The sequence below is a fragment of the Pristis pectinata genome, chromosome 9 (assembly GCF_009764475.1).
Source record: "Pristis pectinata isolate sPriPec2 chromosome 9, sPriPec2.1.pri, whole genome shotgun sequence".
Classification (NCBI taxonomy): domain Eukaryota; kingdom Metazoa; phylum Chordata; class Chondrichthyes; order Rhinopristiformes; family Pristidae; genus Pristis; species Pristis pectinata.
The window spans coordinates 22,744,935-22,763,479 of NC_067413.1; the positions used below are offsets into that span (position 1 = coordinate 22,744,935).

General features: G+C 42.9%; 1 protein-coding gene across 1 annotated transcript in view; it reads left to right on the top strand.

Annotated features, from left to right (window-relative positions):
• Window positions 1-18,545, top strand: part of LOC127574616 (CMP-N-acetylneuraminate-beta-galactosamide-alpha-2,3-sialyltransferase 1-like) — a 52,396-nt gene that overhangs the window by 2,606 nt on the left and 31,245 nt on the right. Inside the window, exon 2 of the mRNA XM_052023764.1 lies at window positions 17,693-17,886. Within this exon, the coding sequence (XP_051879724.1) occupies window positions 17,693-17,886 (194 nt within the window). The remainder of the gene's footprint in view (window positions 1-17,692; window positions 17,887-18,545) is intronic.

An 18,545-nucleotide genomic window follows, 5' to 3' on the forward strand; every position in this document is an offset into this window, starting at 1 on the left:
GGAAAAGATTCTCCTGCAATTGTGTTGTAGAAATTTTTATGCTCATTCAACACTTTTAGATGGAACTGACTGGTGATAAAAGCTTGGGGAGTTTTAAAGAAAGTTTTATTATGGGAAATGATAAAATTTTGATTGGTGTCAATGTTAAAGGCAGTGCTAAAAATTGGAATGGGAGAGTAATGAAACTTTGGGATGGGGATGACAGGATAAATGGTGTGGGGGGCTGAAATGTAACCTTGAGGGAAGCGAGAGTGATGGAATCTTGATTGTTGTGCAGGTGACGATGTGAATGTTAATAGTCCACATCCAAATCTTTGCCTATTGGCTTATGAAGGGTTATTGTTAACTGCTGAGAGAAGCAAAAGGCATTCCTCTTGCCTCGCCTCTCTGTTTGCAGCTTCTGGAAGAGGAAGAGAGGGATCACAAGGGGCGTTGGGACCTATAGCAAACAAAGTATGCATACAGTGAGGATACTTCCCAAATGCATGGCAGTTTGCAAAGTGTTGCAGTTGGAGTGTTAGCTCTCACAATTGCAGTGAAGATGGTTGTTATGCAGTTGGTATCTTGGTATCTTGAAATAGAATGATGAGTGAACTGACAGATCACCATACTCCTGTTATATAGATTACAAATGTAGCAAGAGCAGGGTGATGGTGTAAGTAATTATGATGCCTCACAAGTGCAGAGCAATGACTATTTCCAACAAGAGGTAGTCTAGTCACTTACCAAAGACATTCATTGGTATTACCATTACCAGGTGTCCCATTTTTAACATCATTGACTCAGAAACTCAGCAAGACCAGCCATATAAATCCAGGTCAGGGATTGGATATCCTGCAGCATGTGACTCACCTCCTGACAACCCAGAACCTTTCTCCCGCATGTGCAGCTACACTTCTATTTGACACTATATAGGACAAAGCCTATCGACCACCTTTAACCCCCGTTCCCTTCTCCAAGAGCGTACTCCAGCTACAGTGTGGACCATCTATCAAATAAACTGCAGTTACTTGCCTAGACTACTCCAAAAGGACCTCCCAAGCCCAAGAAAAACAAGGACAGAAAATGACTATACAACATACTGACTTGGAAATAAATTGCTGATCCTTTACTGTCACTAGGTCCAAATTCTGGAACTTCCTATCCAACAGCACTGTGGGAGTATCAATACTGGAAGAATAAGTTACCAGAAAATAGATTAAGAAGTGTTCTCAATGTTTGTATTTTCCCATAAAAAAGAACTCCATATTTTCACATTGTGATTAAACTTCTCAAATTTTAGAACAATATTGCTGCCACACTTCAGGCCAACAATTACATGTCAGCTTTTTCACGAATAGATAGGTTGATTTCTTTTTGATACAGCAACACCTTCAGTACCCTGCCTTACTGGATTCCTGATGGTTGCTGTCACTCATTCTTTCCTACACGTGAAATGGCAGGAGTAAGCCTACTCTTCCATTTAATAAGTTTTGATTTTTTCTCCATGTAAAAAAATTCCAAACTCGAGTCCTGCATTTGTATTGTCGGAAGTTTAGTGTTCATTCAGCTCTGATTTTGTCTGACTGCAGTGACCTTTCAACTCTGCTTTTCAGAACCTATCTAACTCTGTTGTAAAAATATTCACAGACTCTGCTTCCATCAGCTTTGAGGAAGAGAGTTCCAAACCTTCAAGACTTTGAGAGAAACAATTACTCCTCATTCCTGTCGTGGGCAATCCATATTAAATCATGTCTGTGCCTACTATGATGCCAATCTAAACTGATCCCATCTGCCTGCATATGGCCCATATCCTTCTATTCCCTGCCAGTTCATGTATCTCTCTAAATGCCTCTTAAATGTTGCTGTTGTATATGCTTCTACCACTTCCCCTGGCAGTGCATTCCAGGCACCTACCACTCTCTGTGTAAAAAAACTTGCCTTGCAAATCTCTTTCAAACTTTCCCCTTCTAACCTTAAAACTCTGCCCTGTAATATTTGAAATTCCCACCCTGGGAAAAGAGACTTTGACTGTCTACCCTATCTGTGCCTCTCATAATTTTATAAACTTCTATCAGGTCTCCCCTAAGCCTCTGACTCTCCAGAGAAAACAATCCAAGTTTGTCCAACCTCTCCTTCTGGTTAATACACTAGTCCAGGCAAAATAGTTATTGTCATAGAGTTAAGCAGCATGGAAGCAGGCCCTTTGGTCGAACTCATCCATGCTGACCAAGGAGTCTTCCTGAGCTAGTCCCAGTTGCCTGCTTTTGGCCCATATCCCTCTAAACATATTCCTATCCTGATGAACCTCTTCAGCATCTTCTCTAAAGCCTTCACATCCTTCCTATAATGTGATGCCCAGAACTGCACACAAAACATCAAATGTCCTAACCAAAGTTTTATACAGCTGCAACATGCCTTGCCAAAGTTTATGCTCAAGGACCTGACCGATGAAGGAAGGCAAGTATACGGTATCCTTCTGTACGTCAATTCTCCAAAGGGTCCTGCCATTTACTGCATACTTTCCTCTTGCATTTGGCCTCCCAAAGTGCAACACCTTGCACTTAGAACATAGAACAGCACAGCACGGGACAGGCCATTCGGCCCACGATGTTGTGCCGGTCTTGATGCTAATTTGTACTGAATCTCCTCCATCTGTGTATCATCCATATCCCTCTATTCCCTTCACATTCCTTTGTCTATCTAAAATCCTCTTAAACTCCACCATACTGCCTAATTCCACTACTACCCTGGTAACCCATTCGAGGTATCTAACACTCTCTGCATAAAAAACGTGCCCCTCACGTCACCTTTAAACCTCCCCCCTCTAACCTTAAAGGTATGTCTTCTGGTGTTTGAAATTTCTGCCCTGGGCAAAAGATTCTGACTGTCTACCTTATCTATACCTCTCATAATTTTAAAAACCTCTTTCAGGTCTCCCTTCAGCCTCCAACGCTTTAGGGAGAACAACTCAAGTTTGTCCAACCTCCAGGCAGCATCCTGGTAAACCTCTTCTGCGCCCTTTCCACAGTCTCCACATCCTTCCTATAATGGGGTGACCAGAACTGCTCACAATACTCCAAGTGCAGTCTGACTAAAGTTTTATATAGCTGCAGCGTGACATCCTTACTCTTGTGCTCAACACCCCTACCAATGAAGGCAAGCATTCCATATGCTATTTTTACCACTTGCGTAGCCACTTTCAGTGAACTATGGATCTGGACCCCAAGATCCCTTTCTACTTCAGTGCTATTAAGGGGCCTACCATTAACTGTGTACTTTCGCCTTTCATTTGACATTCCAAAGTGTAAAACCTCACACTTGCCCAAATTAAACTCCACCTGCCACTTCTCTGCCCATATCTGTAACTGATCTATATCCCACTGCATTCTTTGATAGTGCTTTACACTGTCCACAGCTTCACCAATTTTGCTGTTAGCTGCAAACTTGCTAATCCACCCATCTACATCTTCAAATTATTCATATATATCACAGCCAACAGAGATCCCAGCACTGATCCTTGTGGAACACCATCGGTCATGGATCTCCAGCCAGAATAACAGCCTTCCACCCCTACTCTCTGTCGTCTATGGGCAAGCCAGTTCCAAATCCAAACTTGAATTTCACCCTGGATCCCATGCATCTTTATCTTCTGAATCAACCTACCACGAGGGACCTTATCAAATGCCCTACTAACATCCATGTAGATAATGTCAACTGCCTTACTGTCATCAAGCACCTTTGTCACCTCCTCAAAAAACTCAATTAAGTTTGTAAGGCATGATCTGCCCCACACACAGCCATGCTGACTGTACCTAAGCAGGCCATGCCTTTCCATATGCGCATAAATCCTATCCTTCAGTCCCCTCTCCAAAAGCTTCCCCACCACTGACGTGAAGCTCACTGGTATATAATTACCTGAATTATCCCTATTTCCCTTCTTGAACAAAGGTACAGCATTTGCTCCTCTACAGTCCTTTGGGACCTCGCCTGTTGTTAGTGAGCTCTGTCAAAGCCCCAGCAATCTCCTCACTTGCTTCTTTCCATAATCTGGGATATATGCCATCAGGCCCTGGGGACTTGTCCACCTTAATGCTTTTCAGAAGACCCAGCATTACCTCCTCCTGAATCTCAAAATGTCCCAGCATATTAGCATGCCCCACTCTGTTTTCACTATCCTCAAATTCCTTCTCCTCAGTAAATACCAATGCAAAGTACTCATTTAGTACCTCAGCCACTTGGTCTGACTCCAAGCACAAATTCCCTCCTTTATCCTTGAGTGGACCTACCCTCTCATTAGTTATCCTCTTTTTATTAATACAAGGATAAAATACTTCGGGATTTTCCTTGATCCTACTCATCAGGGACATTTCATGGCTGCTTTCGGACTTCCTAATTGCCTGCTTTATATTTCACAAGGACCCAGTCTGATTTTAGCTTCCTAAACCTTACATATGCTTCCTTTTCCTTCCTGACTAAATTTAGGACCTCTTAGGTCATCCAAGGTTCCCTTACCTTACCATGCTTGTCCTTACTCCTTAGCAGAACATGCCGATCCTGAACTCTGATCAGCTGGTCTTTAAACAACTCCCACATGTCAGACGTGGACTTGTACAACAGCAGCTGCTCCCAGTCAACTCCCCTTAGCTCTCGTCTTATCCCATCCTAATTTGCCCTCCCCCAATTTAGTACTTACCCGCACGATCCAATTTCATCCTCACTCATAACTATCTTAAATCATAATGAGTTGTGGTCACTATTCCCAAATTGTTCACCCACCATCAGGTCTGTCACCTAGCTTGGCTCACTTCCCAAAACTAGGTCCAGAATGTTCTCCCCTCTAGTTGGGGGCTCCACATATTGTTTCAAGAACCCTTCTTAGGTGCTCTGAAGAAATCCTGCCCCATCTAAGCTTCTTGTATTGAGGAAGTTCCAATCCCCCCCCCCTCCCATGACAACCCTGTTGTTTCTGCACCTTTCCATAATCTCTCTACGTCCATCCACCTCTCGGTGGTTATTGGGGGGGCCCATAGTATAACCCCATCAATGTAATTGCACCTTTCTTATTTCTGAGCTCCACCAAAATTGCCTCTGTGGATGAGCCCTCCAGTATGCCCTCTCTGAGTACTGCTGTGACATTCTCCCTTATCAATAGTGCAACCCCTCCACTTCTTTTACCCCCCTCTCTATCACCTCTAAAACTGAGAAACCCAGTAACATTGAGCTGCCAGTCCTGTCCCTCACATAACCAGGTCTCTGTAATAGCAACAACATTGTAATTTCATGTACTGATCCAGGCTCGAAGTTCATCCTCCTTACCCATAATACTCCTAGTGTTGAAATAAACACATTTCAGCCCATCAGTCTCGCCATGTTTATTTGCCTGCCCCTTGCTGTCCTTCCTTTCAGTCCTGCTTGTTATACCATCTTTCTTGCCCTCAACCCTATCACCTTTTGCCCTCCTACTGTGGTTCCCATCCCCCTGCCACTCCAGTTTAAACCCTCCCGAGTAGCAGTAGCAAACCTCCTGGTGAGGATTTTGGTTCCCCTCCAATTCAGATCCAAACCACCTTGTTTCTACAGACCCTACCTGCCTGGAGGAGAGCCCAATGATTCATAAATCTGAACCCCTCCCTCCTGCACCAACACCTTAGCCACGTATTGAACTGCACCATGTATCTATTTCGTACCTCACTAGCACGTGGCACGGGTAGTAATCCTGAGATTACAACCCTGGATGTCCTGCTTTTCAACTTTCTACCTAGCTCCCGAAAATCCCTTTGCAGGACCTCATCCCTGCTCCTGCCTATGTCATTGGTACATCTATGGACCACGACCTCTGGCTGCTCACCCTCCCCTCTCAGTATGTCCTGTACCTGCTGCGAGACCACCTTGACCAAGGAGGCAACACACCATCCTGGAGTCTCAATTGTGGCCACAGAAACGCCCATCTGCACCCCTTACTATAGAGTCCCCTATCACTATTGGTCTGCCTGACCTCACCCTTCCCTTCTTTGCCTCAGAGCCAGGCAAGATGCCACTGACCCGGCTACTGCTGCTGGCTACTGAAAGGTCATTCCCCCCCCTCAACAGTATCCAAAAGGGTATGCCTGTTACTGAGGGGAATGGCCACAGGGGAACCCTGCACTGTCTGCCTACTCCCCTTACTTCTCCTGAAGGTCACCCATCTATCTGTAGCCTGCACCTTAGGTGTGACCACCTCACTAAAACTCTCATCTATGATATCCTCAGCATCCCGGATGATCCTTTGTACATCCAACTGCTCCTCCAGTTTCGTGACCCAGTCAGTCAGGATGTAGTCATCAGGGAGACCACGAGTTTCCCTGACTTCCCCCACTTGTGCAGATTAAACTTCATCTGCTCTTTTTCCACCCATATTTCCAACTGATCTACATCTTACTGTATCCTTTTGACAATCTTCCTCGCCATCCACAATTTCACCAATTTTTGTGTCATCTGCAACCTTATTATCAGACCACCTGCATTTTCATCTAAGTCATTAATATTTATTACAAGTAACAGAGGTCCTAGCACTGTTCCTTGTGGAATACCACTTGTCACAGGCCTCCAGTCAGGAAAACACTGCTCTACCACAACGCTCTGTCTTCTATGGGCAAGGTAATTTTGGATACAACTTACCAACTCGCAGTAGATCCCATACGACATAATCTTCTGGACCACCCTACCATGAGGGACCTTGTCAAATGCCTTACTGAAGTCCATGTAGAAAACATTCACTGCCGTACTCCCAACATCTTCATCATTTCCTCAGAGTACTCAAATTTGTGAGACAGGATCTCCTCAATTACAAAGCCATGCTAACTATCCCAACTAAGTCCATGTTTTTCCAAATGCAAGTCAATCCTGTCCCTAAGAATCTTCTCCAGTAATTTCCCGACCACTGATGTAAGGCTCACCAACCTATAATTTCCTGGTTTGTCCCTGTTAGCCTTCTTAAACAAAAGAACAACATTGGCTATTCTCCAGCCTTCTGATATCAAGTCTATGCTGGCTCTCAAGAGTAATCCCACTATTCTCCCACTTACTGTGTCTGTCATCTCTTCTCTCTCACATGCGCATTAACATTGACTGTTTCTCCTACTGTCCATCTGCACTGGGGGGAATTTACAGTTGCCAATTAACCTAACAACAAGAACGACATTGGGATGTGGGAGAAAATCAGAGCACCTGGGGGAAACCTCATGTTCACAGAGATAATGTGCAGTCTCCACACAGCCAACACTGGGAGTCAGCATCAATCCTTGAGGCAACTGCCCTTCCTGCCACTGTTTGACCCACTGTGATAGGCTTGTTATGAAATCACTTGATTGATAGATTGATGAGGACAGTTAGAAAGAGAGAAAATTATATGGGGCCTTGGTGAGACCGTACCTGGTACATTATGTACAGATTTAGTATCTTTACCTAAGAATGGATATACAGTATACCCTTGGGGGATTGCAATAATGGTCCATCAGACTGACTCTTTGAATAACAGAACTGTCCGATGAGGAGCAGTTAGGTTGACACCCAGAAATGTTTGAGGGATGGGGCCTGAGTAGGGCTGAAACAAGGACGATTCCATGCATCCCATGTAAAAGCATAGCTTGGGCCATGTGAGCTCCCATAGCTACATCTTGGACTTTGGAGAAAATGAGTGGGATTCAAGTAGAAGTCATTCAATGTTGTTAAATCGGCAGGGGTGACTCTGAGTATCCAGTTGCCTGTCACTTTAATTTTTCATCACACTCTGATGCATTAGTTTATGGCCCCTTACACTGTGCTAATGAGCCCCATTGAAAGCTTGAGGAACAACACCTCATCTTCCATCTGGGCACGTTGTAGCCTTCTGGATTCATTATCAAAATCAACAATTTCAGGTAACTTGCTCTCTCAGTTTTGTCAGAAATAGCTGGTTCTACTGTATTTCATTCACCTGTAACATTGACTCATTTTTTCTCTCTCCAGTAGCATGGCCTGAGCTGCTGGACAATACAGTGCTGCATTTCACAGCTTTTATGTTCCTTGATTTTTTTTCTCTCTCTCTAATTGTCCTCATTAACCTATCAACCAGTTAGCTTCATCAACAGCTTATCATTATAACAACCCTGGCCTCACCCTGTGACCTTCCCACCATCTCTGCAAATTGAAACTAACTTGTTTTCTCTCTTTCCCAATTCTGATGAAGAACCTGTGACCTGAAACTTTAACTCTGTAGCAATTTCCACTGATGCTGCCTGACCTGCTGAGTGTTTCCAACACTTACTGCTTTTTATTCTATTTTATTATTTTTCCTGCCAAAATGAAGAATTTCACATTTTCATAATTTCACATTTCTCCTCATAACTGCAGAGAGTTGTAGACACAGCTCAGCACATCATGAAAACCAGCTTCCCCTCCAATGTCTCTGGTCTGCACCTCGCTGCCTCAAAAAAGCAGCCAACATAATCAAAGACCCCTTGCACCCAGGATATTCTCTCTTCTCCCCCCCCTCCCCCCACTGGGCAGAAGATACAAAAGCCTGAAAGCATGTACCACCAGACTCAAGGACAGCTTCTATCCCGCTGTTATATGACTGTTGAACTGACCTCTTGTATGATAAAATGGACTCTTAATCTCACATATATTTCGTTATGACCTTGCACCTTATTTTCTGCCTGCACTGCACTTTCTGTGTAACTGTAACACTTTATTCTGCATTCTGTTATTGCTTTTCCTTTGTATGACCTCAATGTACTGATGTGGTGAAATGATCTGTACGGATGACATACAAAACAAAGTTTTTCATTGTACCTCGGTACACGTGACAATAATAAACAAATTGCCAATAATTCTCCATCTGCCAGATGGACAGACAGGAAACAGAGAGTAGAAATAAACAAGTCTTTTTCCATGTGGGCGGCAGTGACTGGTTCTTTGGGCTGCAAAGGAAATCAGTGTATTGACTCTTAACTGTTCACAATATATATCAATGGTTTTAATGAGGGAACTAAACCGTAGAATCATAGAACAATACAGCACAATACAGGCCCTTCGGCCCAGCATGTTGTGCCGACCTTCAAACCACTCCTAAGACTATCTAACCCCTTCCTCCCACATATCCCTCTATCTTAAATTCCTCCATATGCTTATCTAACAATCTCTTGAACTTGACCAACGTATCAGCCTCCCCCACCACCCGTTCCATGCACCAACCACCCTCTGGGTGAAAAACCTCCCTCTGATGTCTCCCTTGAACTTCCCACCCGTTACCTTAAAGCTATGCCCTCTTGTATTGAGCATTGGTGCCCTGGGAAAGAGGCACTGGCTGTCCACTCTATCTATTCCTCTTAATATTTTGTATACTTCTATCATGTCTCCCCTCATCCACCTTCTCTCCAGTGAGTAAAGCCCTAGCTCCTTTAGTCTCTCCTCATAATCCATACTCTCTAATCCAGGCAGCATCCTGGTAAATCTCTTCTGTACCCTTTCCAACGCCTCCACATCCTTCCTATAATGAGGCGACCAGAACTGGACACAGTACTCTAAGTGTGGTCTAACCAGAATTTTGTAAAGCTGCATCATTACTTCATAGCTCTTAAACTCTATCCCACGACTTATGAAAGCTAACATCCCATAAGCTTTCTTAACTACCCTATCCGCCTGTGTGGCAACTTTCAGTGAGCTGTGGATATGAACCCCCAGATCCCTCTGCTCCTCTACACTGCCCAGAATCCTGCCATTTACCTTTGTATTCCACCTTGGAGTTTGGCTTTCCAAAGTGTACCACCTCACACTTCTCCGGATTGAACTCCATCTGCCACTTGTCAGCCCAGCTCTGCATCCTATCAATATCCCTCTGCAAGCTTCTACAGCCCTCCACACTATCCACAACACCACCGATCTTTGTGTCATCTGCAAACTTGCTAACCCACCCTTCCACCCCCTCATCTAAGTCATTAATAAATATCACTGTATATTAATAAATAAGTGTACCATTAATAGGTTTGCAAATGATACAAAGCTAGAATGGGGAACAGGGAATGTGAGCTGGGAGAAGGATGCAAAGAGGCTTCAGTGTGATTTAGACAAGTTGAGTGAGTAGGCAAATCTATGGTAAATGTAATACATTGTGGATAAATGTGAGGTTATCCCCTTAGGTTCTAAAAACAAAATACATTATTATTTGAATGATAAAAGATTGGGAAAAGGAAGGTGAAATTACACCAGGGTGTCCTTTTACGCCAGTCACTGAAATCAAGCATTTAGGTGCAACAAGCAGTTCGGAAGACAAATGATTTGTTGGCCTTCATTGCAGGGGAAGGAGCAAGAATGTGTTGCTGCAGCATTACAGGGCCTTGGTGAGACCCTATCCGGAATGTGTAGTCCTCCCTACCTGAGGAAGTACAGTATGTCCTTGCATAATAAGGAGTCTAACATAGATTTACTCGGCTGATGAAAATTTAAAAAACTGCAAATACTGGAAATCTAAAATAATAGAAAATGCTAGAAATACTCAGGAGGTCAGGCAGAATCTGTGTTCTGACAACAGGTCTTTGACCTGAACTGTTAACTCTGCTCCTCTTCCCAATGATGCTACTTTACTAAGCTGTTTCCTGAGTTGGCAGGACTGATGTATAATGGAATTTAGGAGATAGAGAGGGTATCTCATAGAAATTTTAAAAATTCTAGCAGGGCTAGACAGACTAGACACAGAGAGAATGCTTTTGCAGGTTGGAGAGTCCAGAATCATGAGTCACAGTCTCAGGACACAGGTTGTGCCATTTAGGGGAGGAGATTTTTTTTCATCCAGAGGGTGATGAACTTGCAATTCTCTACCACAGAAGGCAATGGAGGCCAAGAATTTGGATATATTGAAGAAGGAGAGAGATATATTTCTTAATTCTAAAGCGATCAAGGAATGTGGTGACAAGGCAGGAACAGGGCACTGAAGTGGGTAATCAGGTATGATTATATTGAACAGCAGAGCATAACTAAAGGATCAAATGATCTTCAATGTGTCTATATTTGCTTACTCAATTAACTTATTAATTTCTCTTTGTGACCTCCTTTTGTGTTCTTTCACTATCTTTTCCTACTTATCTTTGTGCCATCATCAAATTTAGTGCCTTCATCCGAATCATTTATATGAATTGCAAAAACGTTGAGGCCCCAGCACCGATCCCTGCAGGACTTTTCCCTTACATCCTGCCAATCAGATAAAAGCCCATTTATGTCAGTCCTCCAATTCTTGTTAGCCAGTTAATCTATCCGCACTAGTAGAGTCTCACCTAAACTGTGAGCTTTTATTTTCTACAATATCCTTTGATGTGACGCCTTATCAAATGTCTTCTTGGTACCTAAATAACGTACATTCATCAGATGTCTTTTATCTCTTCTATTCACAACATATGTTACTCCAATAAAATAGTCAAACATGATTTTCATTTCGTAAAACCATGTTGACTTTAGCTGATTACCTACAATTTTCTTCATGTCCTGCTTTGATATTTTTAACATTTCCCTATGGCAGATGTTCAGCTAACTGTCCTGTAGCTACTTGCTTTAGCTCTTTTATATTAATAAAGGCTTTACATTTGTTATTTGACAATCTAATTGAACTTTCCTTGAATCTATGGAACTTTGGAAAAATCCTTTCCTTCCCCACTGCTAAGGATTTCATCCTCCTTTGCTAGTTGATGCAATAGAGATCTAGTAGAAACTTGGCATTTTATTACAACATTCCTGTGATGGATTGAAGTTCAATGTCATTCTTGGGTTTTCTAGCCATCTCAATGGCCTCAACCTTTCCTTCACCAGTTTTAGACTACTTATATCCACTTTCAGGCTTACAGAGACCATTTCTTTCTGCACCATAGTGCAAACTCTTCTGGAATGTGGCATTATGCACACAAAGCATAATGTTTTTGAATACCTTTTCAACTGTTCTGAAATCTTCCTGCTCATTGGTGGTTGCATTCAGAAACATCATTTTGGATGCATAGACATATATTGGACTCCTTTCAACATCTTGCATTGTTTCAATTTCACAGCTACGAGATTAATACTGTTGATCCACATACACTGTCCTTTATTTCTCTGAACCTGACCTCAAGTCTCATCACTTTCAATCTGCAAATTGAAGTTACAATTGCTAATTGTGAATTTTCAGATTCACCATTGCAAGTATTCAGTTATTCAATGTATTCAACAGATTTGTTACTTCAGGCAGCTTCACCTCTTTTCCTTTTCATCCTCCTTGTCAATATATGGGTTCTGAGCTGTGCAGTAACATGCAGAGTGTGCAAGTAATACATGGGAGAAAGAACTCTATTTGGTTTATTTGAGGTTCTTCATAGACTGCGCACATTCACATAAAGATACATGCGTAATGTGACATCACATTTATTTACATGTCGTCCTTTTAGGCAGTCCTGATGGACTATGACTTCTCGCTATTTCTGCTGGACTTCTGTGTGTTCCTGGCGAATGGAGTCCAGGATCCTAAAGAGAGTTCTCAATGCTATCCTGAATACTCTTCCGTTTTCAACAGTCATGATCAGGGATTCCCAAGGGATGGTGTGGGTTTTACACATTTTTGACAAGGTTTTGAGAACGTCCTTGAATCTATTTCTTGGTCCACTTGTAATCTCTTGCCTCGATAGATTTTGGAGTAGAATGTCTGTTTTGAGGGTTGTCACGAACCAGCAACAAAAGAAACACACTGAGCATGATTCAGTGTTAAAAACTATTTTATTAATTACTACTTATGATAATACGTAAAATAAAAGTAAAAATGTTAGTATGTTAGAATTCAAAAATGTTAAACCTCGAACGTTAACCCCAAAACTAAACTCTTCATGTGTGTGTGTGTGTGGCAAAGTCCCAAACTCCAAGTTCAGGAATGGTTCTTAAAGTTCAGTTCCGCAAGCCATAAGGTGAAACATGAGCAAGGGCTTCTTCAACAACCACCGTTGTCTGAAGATAAGACGTAGACGTAGAGAAACATAGAGGGAGTAAATACAAAATCCAAATGTTCCACGATGGAACCCCAGCGACACTTCAGTGTTTACTCGGTAGTGACTTCCTCACCCCGAAAAGCATCCGAATCGTGGTCGTCCACACACAAATACCTGTTTCCTTCTACAGGTCAGCAACAAAGTGAACTCCACCGGATTACTTCCAACTTCCATACATGGATTTCAGTGGCAGACACAGTTATAGTTTCTCATCCATCGATAGAGAAAACTAGCAGGCTGGTGTCTCTCTCCCTTCTCTCTCTCTCTCCTTCTTCTTCTAACTTCTTCTTTAACAACGTCATTACGTCCTTTATCTTCTATTGACGTAAGCACACCCCACACACACATACACACACACTCTCTATCTTAAAGGGACTTTCACTGAGTCCGTAACAGGGTCTAGTGTCAGGCATTTGACCAGCCTGGCCTGCCCAGCGTAGCCTAATGTGTGTAATTAGGGCCACAGTACCGTGGATGTTGACCTGGGAGAGAACACTGATATTGATTCACCTATCCTGCTAGTGATTTCACAGTGACAGCATTGGTGCTGCCCCTCCAGTACTTATCTTTGCCGGCTGGAGGTAGTCCATGTTTCAGCAGCACAGAGGAACTATGGGGGCTTAGATGCAATCACTAATACAATTATATAGTTCTCACAATGAAGAGAACAGCTGCCATTCAACTATAACCCTCCAGCTGCAAGTCATTTCAACTCCCCCTCCCATTCCCACACCGACCTGTCTGTCCTTGGCCTTCTCTACTGCCACAGTGAGGCCAAACACAAACTAGAAGAACAGCACCATATAGCCTTCAGCCCAATGGCATACTCCCCCTGTGTTCCTTTCCCACTCCCAACAGTCCACCTAGGGTCCCTGTTCACCTTTTCCATCCCTAGACTTATCACTTTCCCCTACCTGGTACCACCTGCTCATCATCCACATACCTTTTTACCTGGGTTTCTTCTCTCTTGGTTCATCTTTCCTATCCTCTCTGCCACCTAGATCAACCCACCTATGTTTCTCTTCTTATGTTTACACCTATCACCTGCCCACCTCTGTCTCAACACCCCACCTCTCCCACCTGCCTCCATCTGCCCACCATACCACCCTCTCCTCCCCCCAATCTGGTTTCACGTACCACCTAGCAGCCTCTGCCTCACCCGTCCCTCTCACCTCTATATACCGGCTATCTCCCCTCTACACTCTCAGTCCGGATGCAGGGTCTCGACCAGAAACGTCCACCATCCTTTTGCCTCCACAGATGCTGACTGAGTTCCTCCAGCAGTCTGTTTTCTGTTTCAGCTGTAACCCTCCGTTAGAAGGCATCATTCACATGAGGAAAACCTGAAGCACCATCACACTTAACAAGCTTTCTAGATGAGGCAAGTCATGTGCCTATACCAGCATGTGCCACAGCATGGTCAGTCACACTGGGCTGGTACGAGGTGCAATATCAAAAAGTGACAAATGCATTTGGTATGTGGTTGTGATAACAGAAATTTATAGTAATGCCCAATGTAGTTAAATAGGAAAATCTGATGTATTAATAAACATCCAGGCAATCATTACTTTCGCATTATATGCGGGTTTACAGTTCCTAGTACTACATCTGCTGTGTCTCCTGTGAGGTTGCAGTCTGCCTTCTAGAAGGTTAATCGAGATCAGTTGGAGTTGAAGAACTGGCTTTGAAATCCCAAGAGAATCTCTGGTCTTAAAGGGCCCTGCTTCAGACTGCTGCCGATTGCTAACTGAGGGAGCATTTTGACAATACTGACAGTGGGAGTATGTTGTCTGAAAGGTCACTTTTCACATGACTTTGTGCCCACATGATATAAATTTCTTGAAACAACCTTCTGAAAGGTCTAGGGAGGCAATAATATGATGGTTGGGTTACAACCTGACCACCAACGTTTAAACCTCCAGGTGGGTTGCTGATCCTGAAACCACCTCCCCTCTCCCCCAACTCCAAACATCCAAACATCCTGTTCAAGTGAAGGGTCTCTAAATGGAAACATTAACTCTGTTCCTCTTTCTACTGCCTGATCTGCTGAGTCTTTCCAGCATTTTCTGCCTTTACCCCAAATGTAAGTGTCTAGTTCCTGTTGTCTTCAGTCTTTTCTCAGACTCAGCTACCTTTGCAATAAGAGCAGGACTGTATTCTCAATGAAGAGGTGTGTGTGTGGAGGGTGCCTGTTCTTTGGCCCTTGCATATGAAAGCAATTTGCTCATGAGTGCGCAGGATGCCAACCTGCAGCATCCCTTTTGCTCCTGGAGGGTGACCTATGTCCAATGAAAGCAGCAGTTTGCTCACAAAATGGCCTCCCTCTGCCCTATGAGAACAGCTAACAGCTGACGTGTGGCATCTTCTCACTCCTCAAGGTACTGCTGTTACGTCAGATCAGTTGTCTTTCTGGATCAGGGCTAGCACACCGATGCATTAGGACTTCACTGTCCTCTCTCTGTGCCTCCACCACAGAGATGACACCAGCTCCGAACTGCTCTGTGGGGAGTTGACCTTGGGTTTCTGGAGGAAATTGTTCCTGCACTTTCAAGGGATGCCCTTAACATCCGGCTACATCCAGTGAGAGCATGGAATTCCTCGCTTCGTGCTCTATCATCTCCTGCATTTCGTGGGGCATGTTGAAGGCACACTTACCATCCCTCGTCATGAAGGTGTCCCAGCTGTGGTACTCCCCTGCTTGCTCCAGGGCAGTACAGACATTTGAACCCCTTCCAGCAAGCCCCTTGCTCCAGATTCCCCTTGCTTCCTGCCAGACTGCAGCTCGCTGGTGCTGCTTGATCACCACGTGACACTCATTAAGAATTAGGAGATTTACCAGGATGTTGCCTGGATTGGAGAGCATGTCTTATGAGGATAGGTTGAGTGAGCTAGGGCTTTACTCTTTGGAGAGAAGGAGGATGAAAGGTGACTTGATGGAGGTGCACAAGATGATCAGAGGCATAGATCGAGTGGACAGTCAGAGACATTTTCCCAGGGCAACAATGGCTAATACAAGGAGACATAATTTTAAGGTGATTGGAGGAAGGTATAAGGGGGATGTCAGGGTGAAGTTTTTTACATAGGGTGGTGGGTGTGTGGAATGCACTGCTGGCAGAGGAGGTGGGGGCAGATACATTAGGGACATTTACGAGACTCTTAGATAGACACATGAATGATAGAGAAATAGGGAGCTATGTGGGAGGGAAGGGTTAGAAAGATGTTGGAGCGGGATAAAATATCAGCACAACATTGTAGACTGAAGGGCCTGTACTGTGCTGTAATGTTCTATGTTCTATGAATGTATTGTCATCAGAATGAAACGTTGAAGGGTAAACCTGGCAGCTTTCATGTCCCACCTGCTCCTCTGCCCATCAGTCTCAGTGTGGTTAATTCCTAATTGTTGAGACATTGCCCTTTGTGGGACCCCATCTCCTTCCAGTGTATGATGCTTTCTCCTGTTCCTGACAGCTTTTAATGGAGGAGATGGAGAACGTTAGTGGACATCATATGTTTCCTTGATTGATTTCTAATTGGAGCTTATGGTGCTGGAACATAAATGGTAGAGAGCAGGTGATTTGTAAAGGTTGCCAATGGATGTAATAGTCTGTATTATTAATACCAGGGGTTTTTGTGTCTGTGTGTGTGTGCGTGTGTGACAAAGTGAGAGAGTAAGTTTCACTAAAAAGAGGTCCTTACTTTGACTTTACACATCTCAACTTGACATGTGTGAGCAGACAACTAAACTTCTTGGGATATTGATCCATGGTTGTCACTGCAGCCAAACAGCCCCCCAAGACAATTCCTATCACATTCACCTAATGTCAGCCTTGCATGGTTTCTTGACTTCGCTGAGTCATGGAGATCTCTCTTCACATTAATGACCATTTCAATGTTGCACAAGGTGAATTGAGGAGGTCCCTTCCTTCTCCCTGCTGCCTTTCCATTGATCCTTGTTGCCTCTCTGTGCTAACTGGAGTGTGTAATATTAAAGGGCTGACACCCTTATGAGATTGCTACCCAGTAAAGTATGCGCAGGTCTTGTTTTAAACTATGATTCTGGGGGAAAAATGCAATTTTGTAAAGGTGTTTTGTGCCAATTACATAATTTTTTTCTGCAAGACAAGATTATGGGTCTTGCTGCTATAAGCTGCATCCACTTAGCAGAGAAGAAGTCCCTAATGCTCAATTTTTAGGCTTGTTGTCTTCAGTGTTCATGGAAACAGAAAGAACCAAACATGAAAACAGACAGGGTGCCTTGACACAGATTTAGCTGTGCCAGTGGTGGGATGGAATTTTCTACAGTGAATATGCTACAGAATGGCTCAGAACAACTGATCCTTGCCACATATGCTCCAACGTAACAGCAACACCTTGAGGAGCAGGGAGATGTCAGACAAAAGCAGTGAAGTTCCATAGAAGGAACATCCAAAGCAGGGGTGAGGAGGAGCTATTGAGAAATGAAACAGACCTTCTATCCAAAAGGATAGCAATGTGTAATATTATTCTGAATTGTTCTTGGTAAAGTTCAGACTAATTACTGTATTGTATTAATTATCATTTATGCTTAAGGAAGTCATAACTGTAATCAATAATAGAATAAATTATTAAATAGCCATTCTTAATGTATTTCAAGATCATTATTAAAACATAATAATATTGTTAATATTTACTAATTAAAAATTATCTTCCGGTAGAGACTTCAAAGTAACAAAAACGCACCCAATATCGGTATTGTACTAGAACAACTATTTGAGCTGTTTCCAGGAGACAGTCTGTCCATGGACCACTGGCCAAACAGGTGCAGGACATGTGCTGTGGTAGGGAATTCTGGGAATTTGATAGGATCCAATTATGGACCTATAATTGACACACATGATGTTGTGATGAGGTAAGCTACTTGTTGCTCTGCATTTGTTTGAAATATTGTTAATGAGTACTTATTTGTGCAGATAGAATTTATTAAAAGGCTATTTCCTTAGAATTATACTTCAAGATAGAAAGTGGAGGAGGAGAAGCAAGAATAATGCATGTAAACTCAAAACTTGATTCTGTGCTATTCTGAAGTTTGTTCAGCTGTTTAGATTGGTTGTCATCTTTTGATGTAAACTAGTTCTTTTTATTCAAAAAGATGGGGTTATAGAAATTAATAAACTATGGGCAAATTAGCTTAAAGTCTGTTAGAGTGAAAGTTTTTAAAGTAATTATTAAAGATGTCATTGCAGGGATCTTAGAAAAAGACACAAGGCAATCAAGAAAAATCAGAGTTCATATTTGACCAGTTTATTGCAGTTAAGTTCTATTTGCTGTAGGGTTGATCATTACTTAATTTCAAGAAGGTTTTGATAAGATGTTGTCTCAAAGGTTATTGCAGAAAATAAAGAAAACGGTGGAGGAATTAACATGTTGGTGTGGATTGAAGAACATGATAAAAAGATTCGGAATGCATGTTTTTTTTCTCTTTGTTTAGCAAGATACAACAAGTAGTGTGCCACAGGGCTCAGTCCTGGACTTCAAACTTTTACATTTTATATACTGTACAGTGGCATG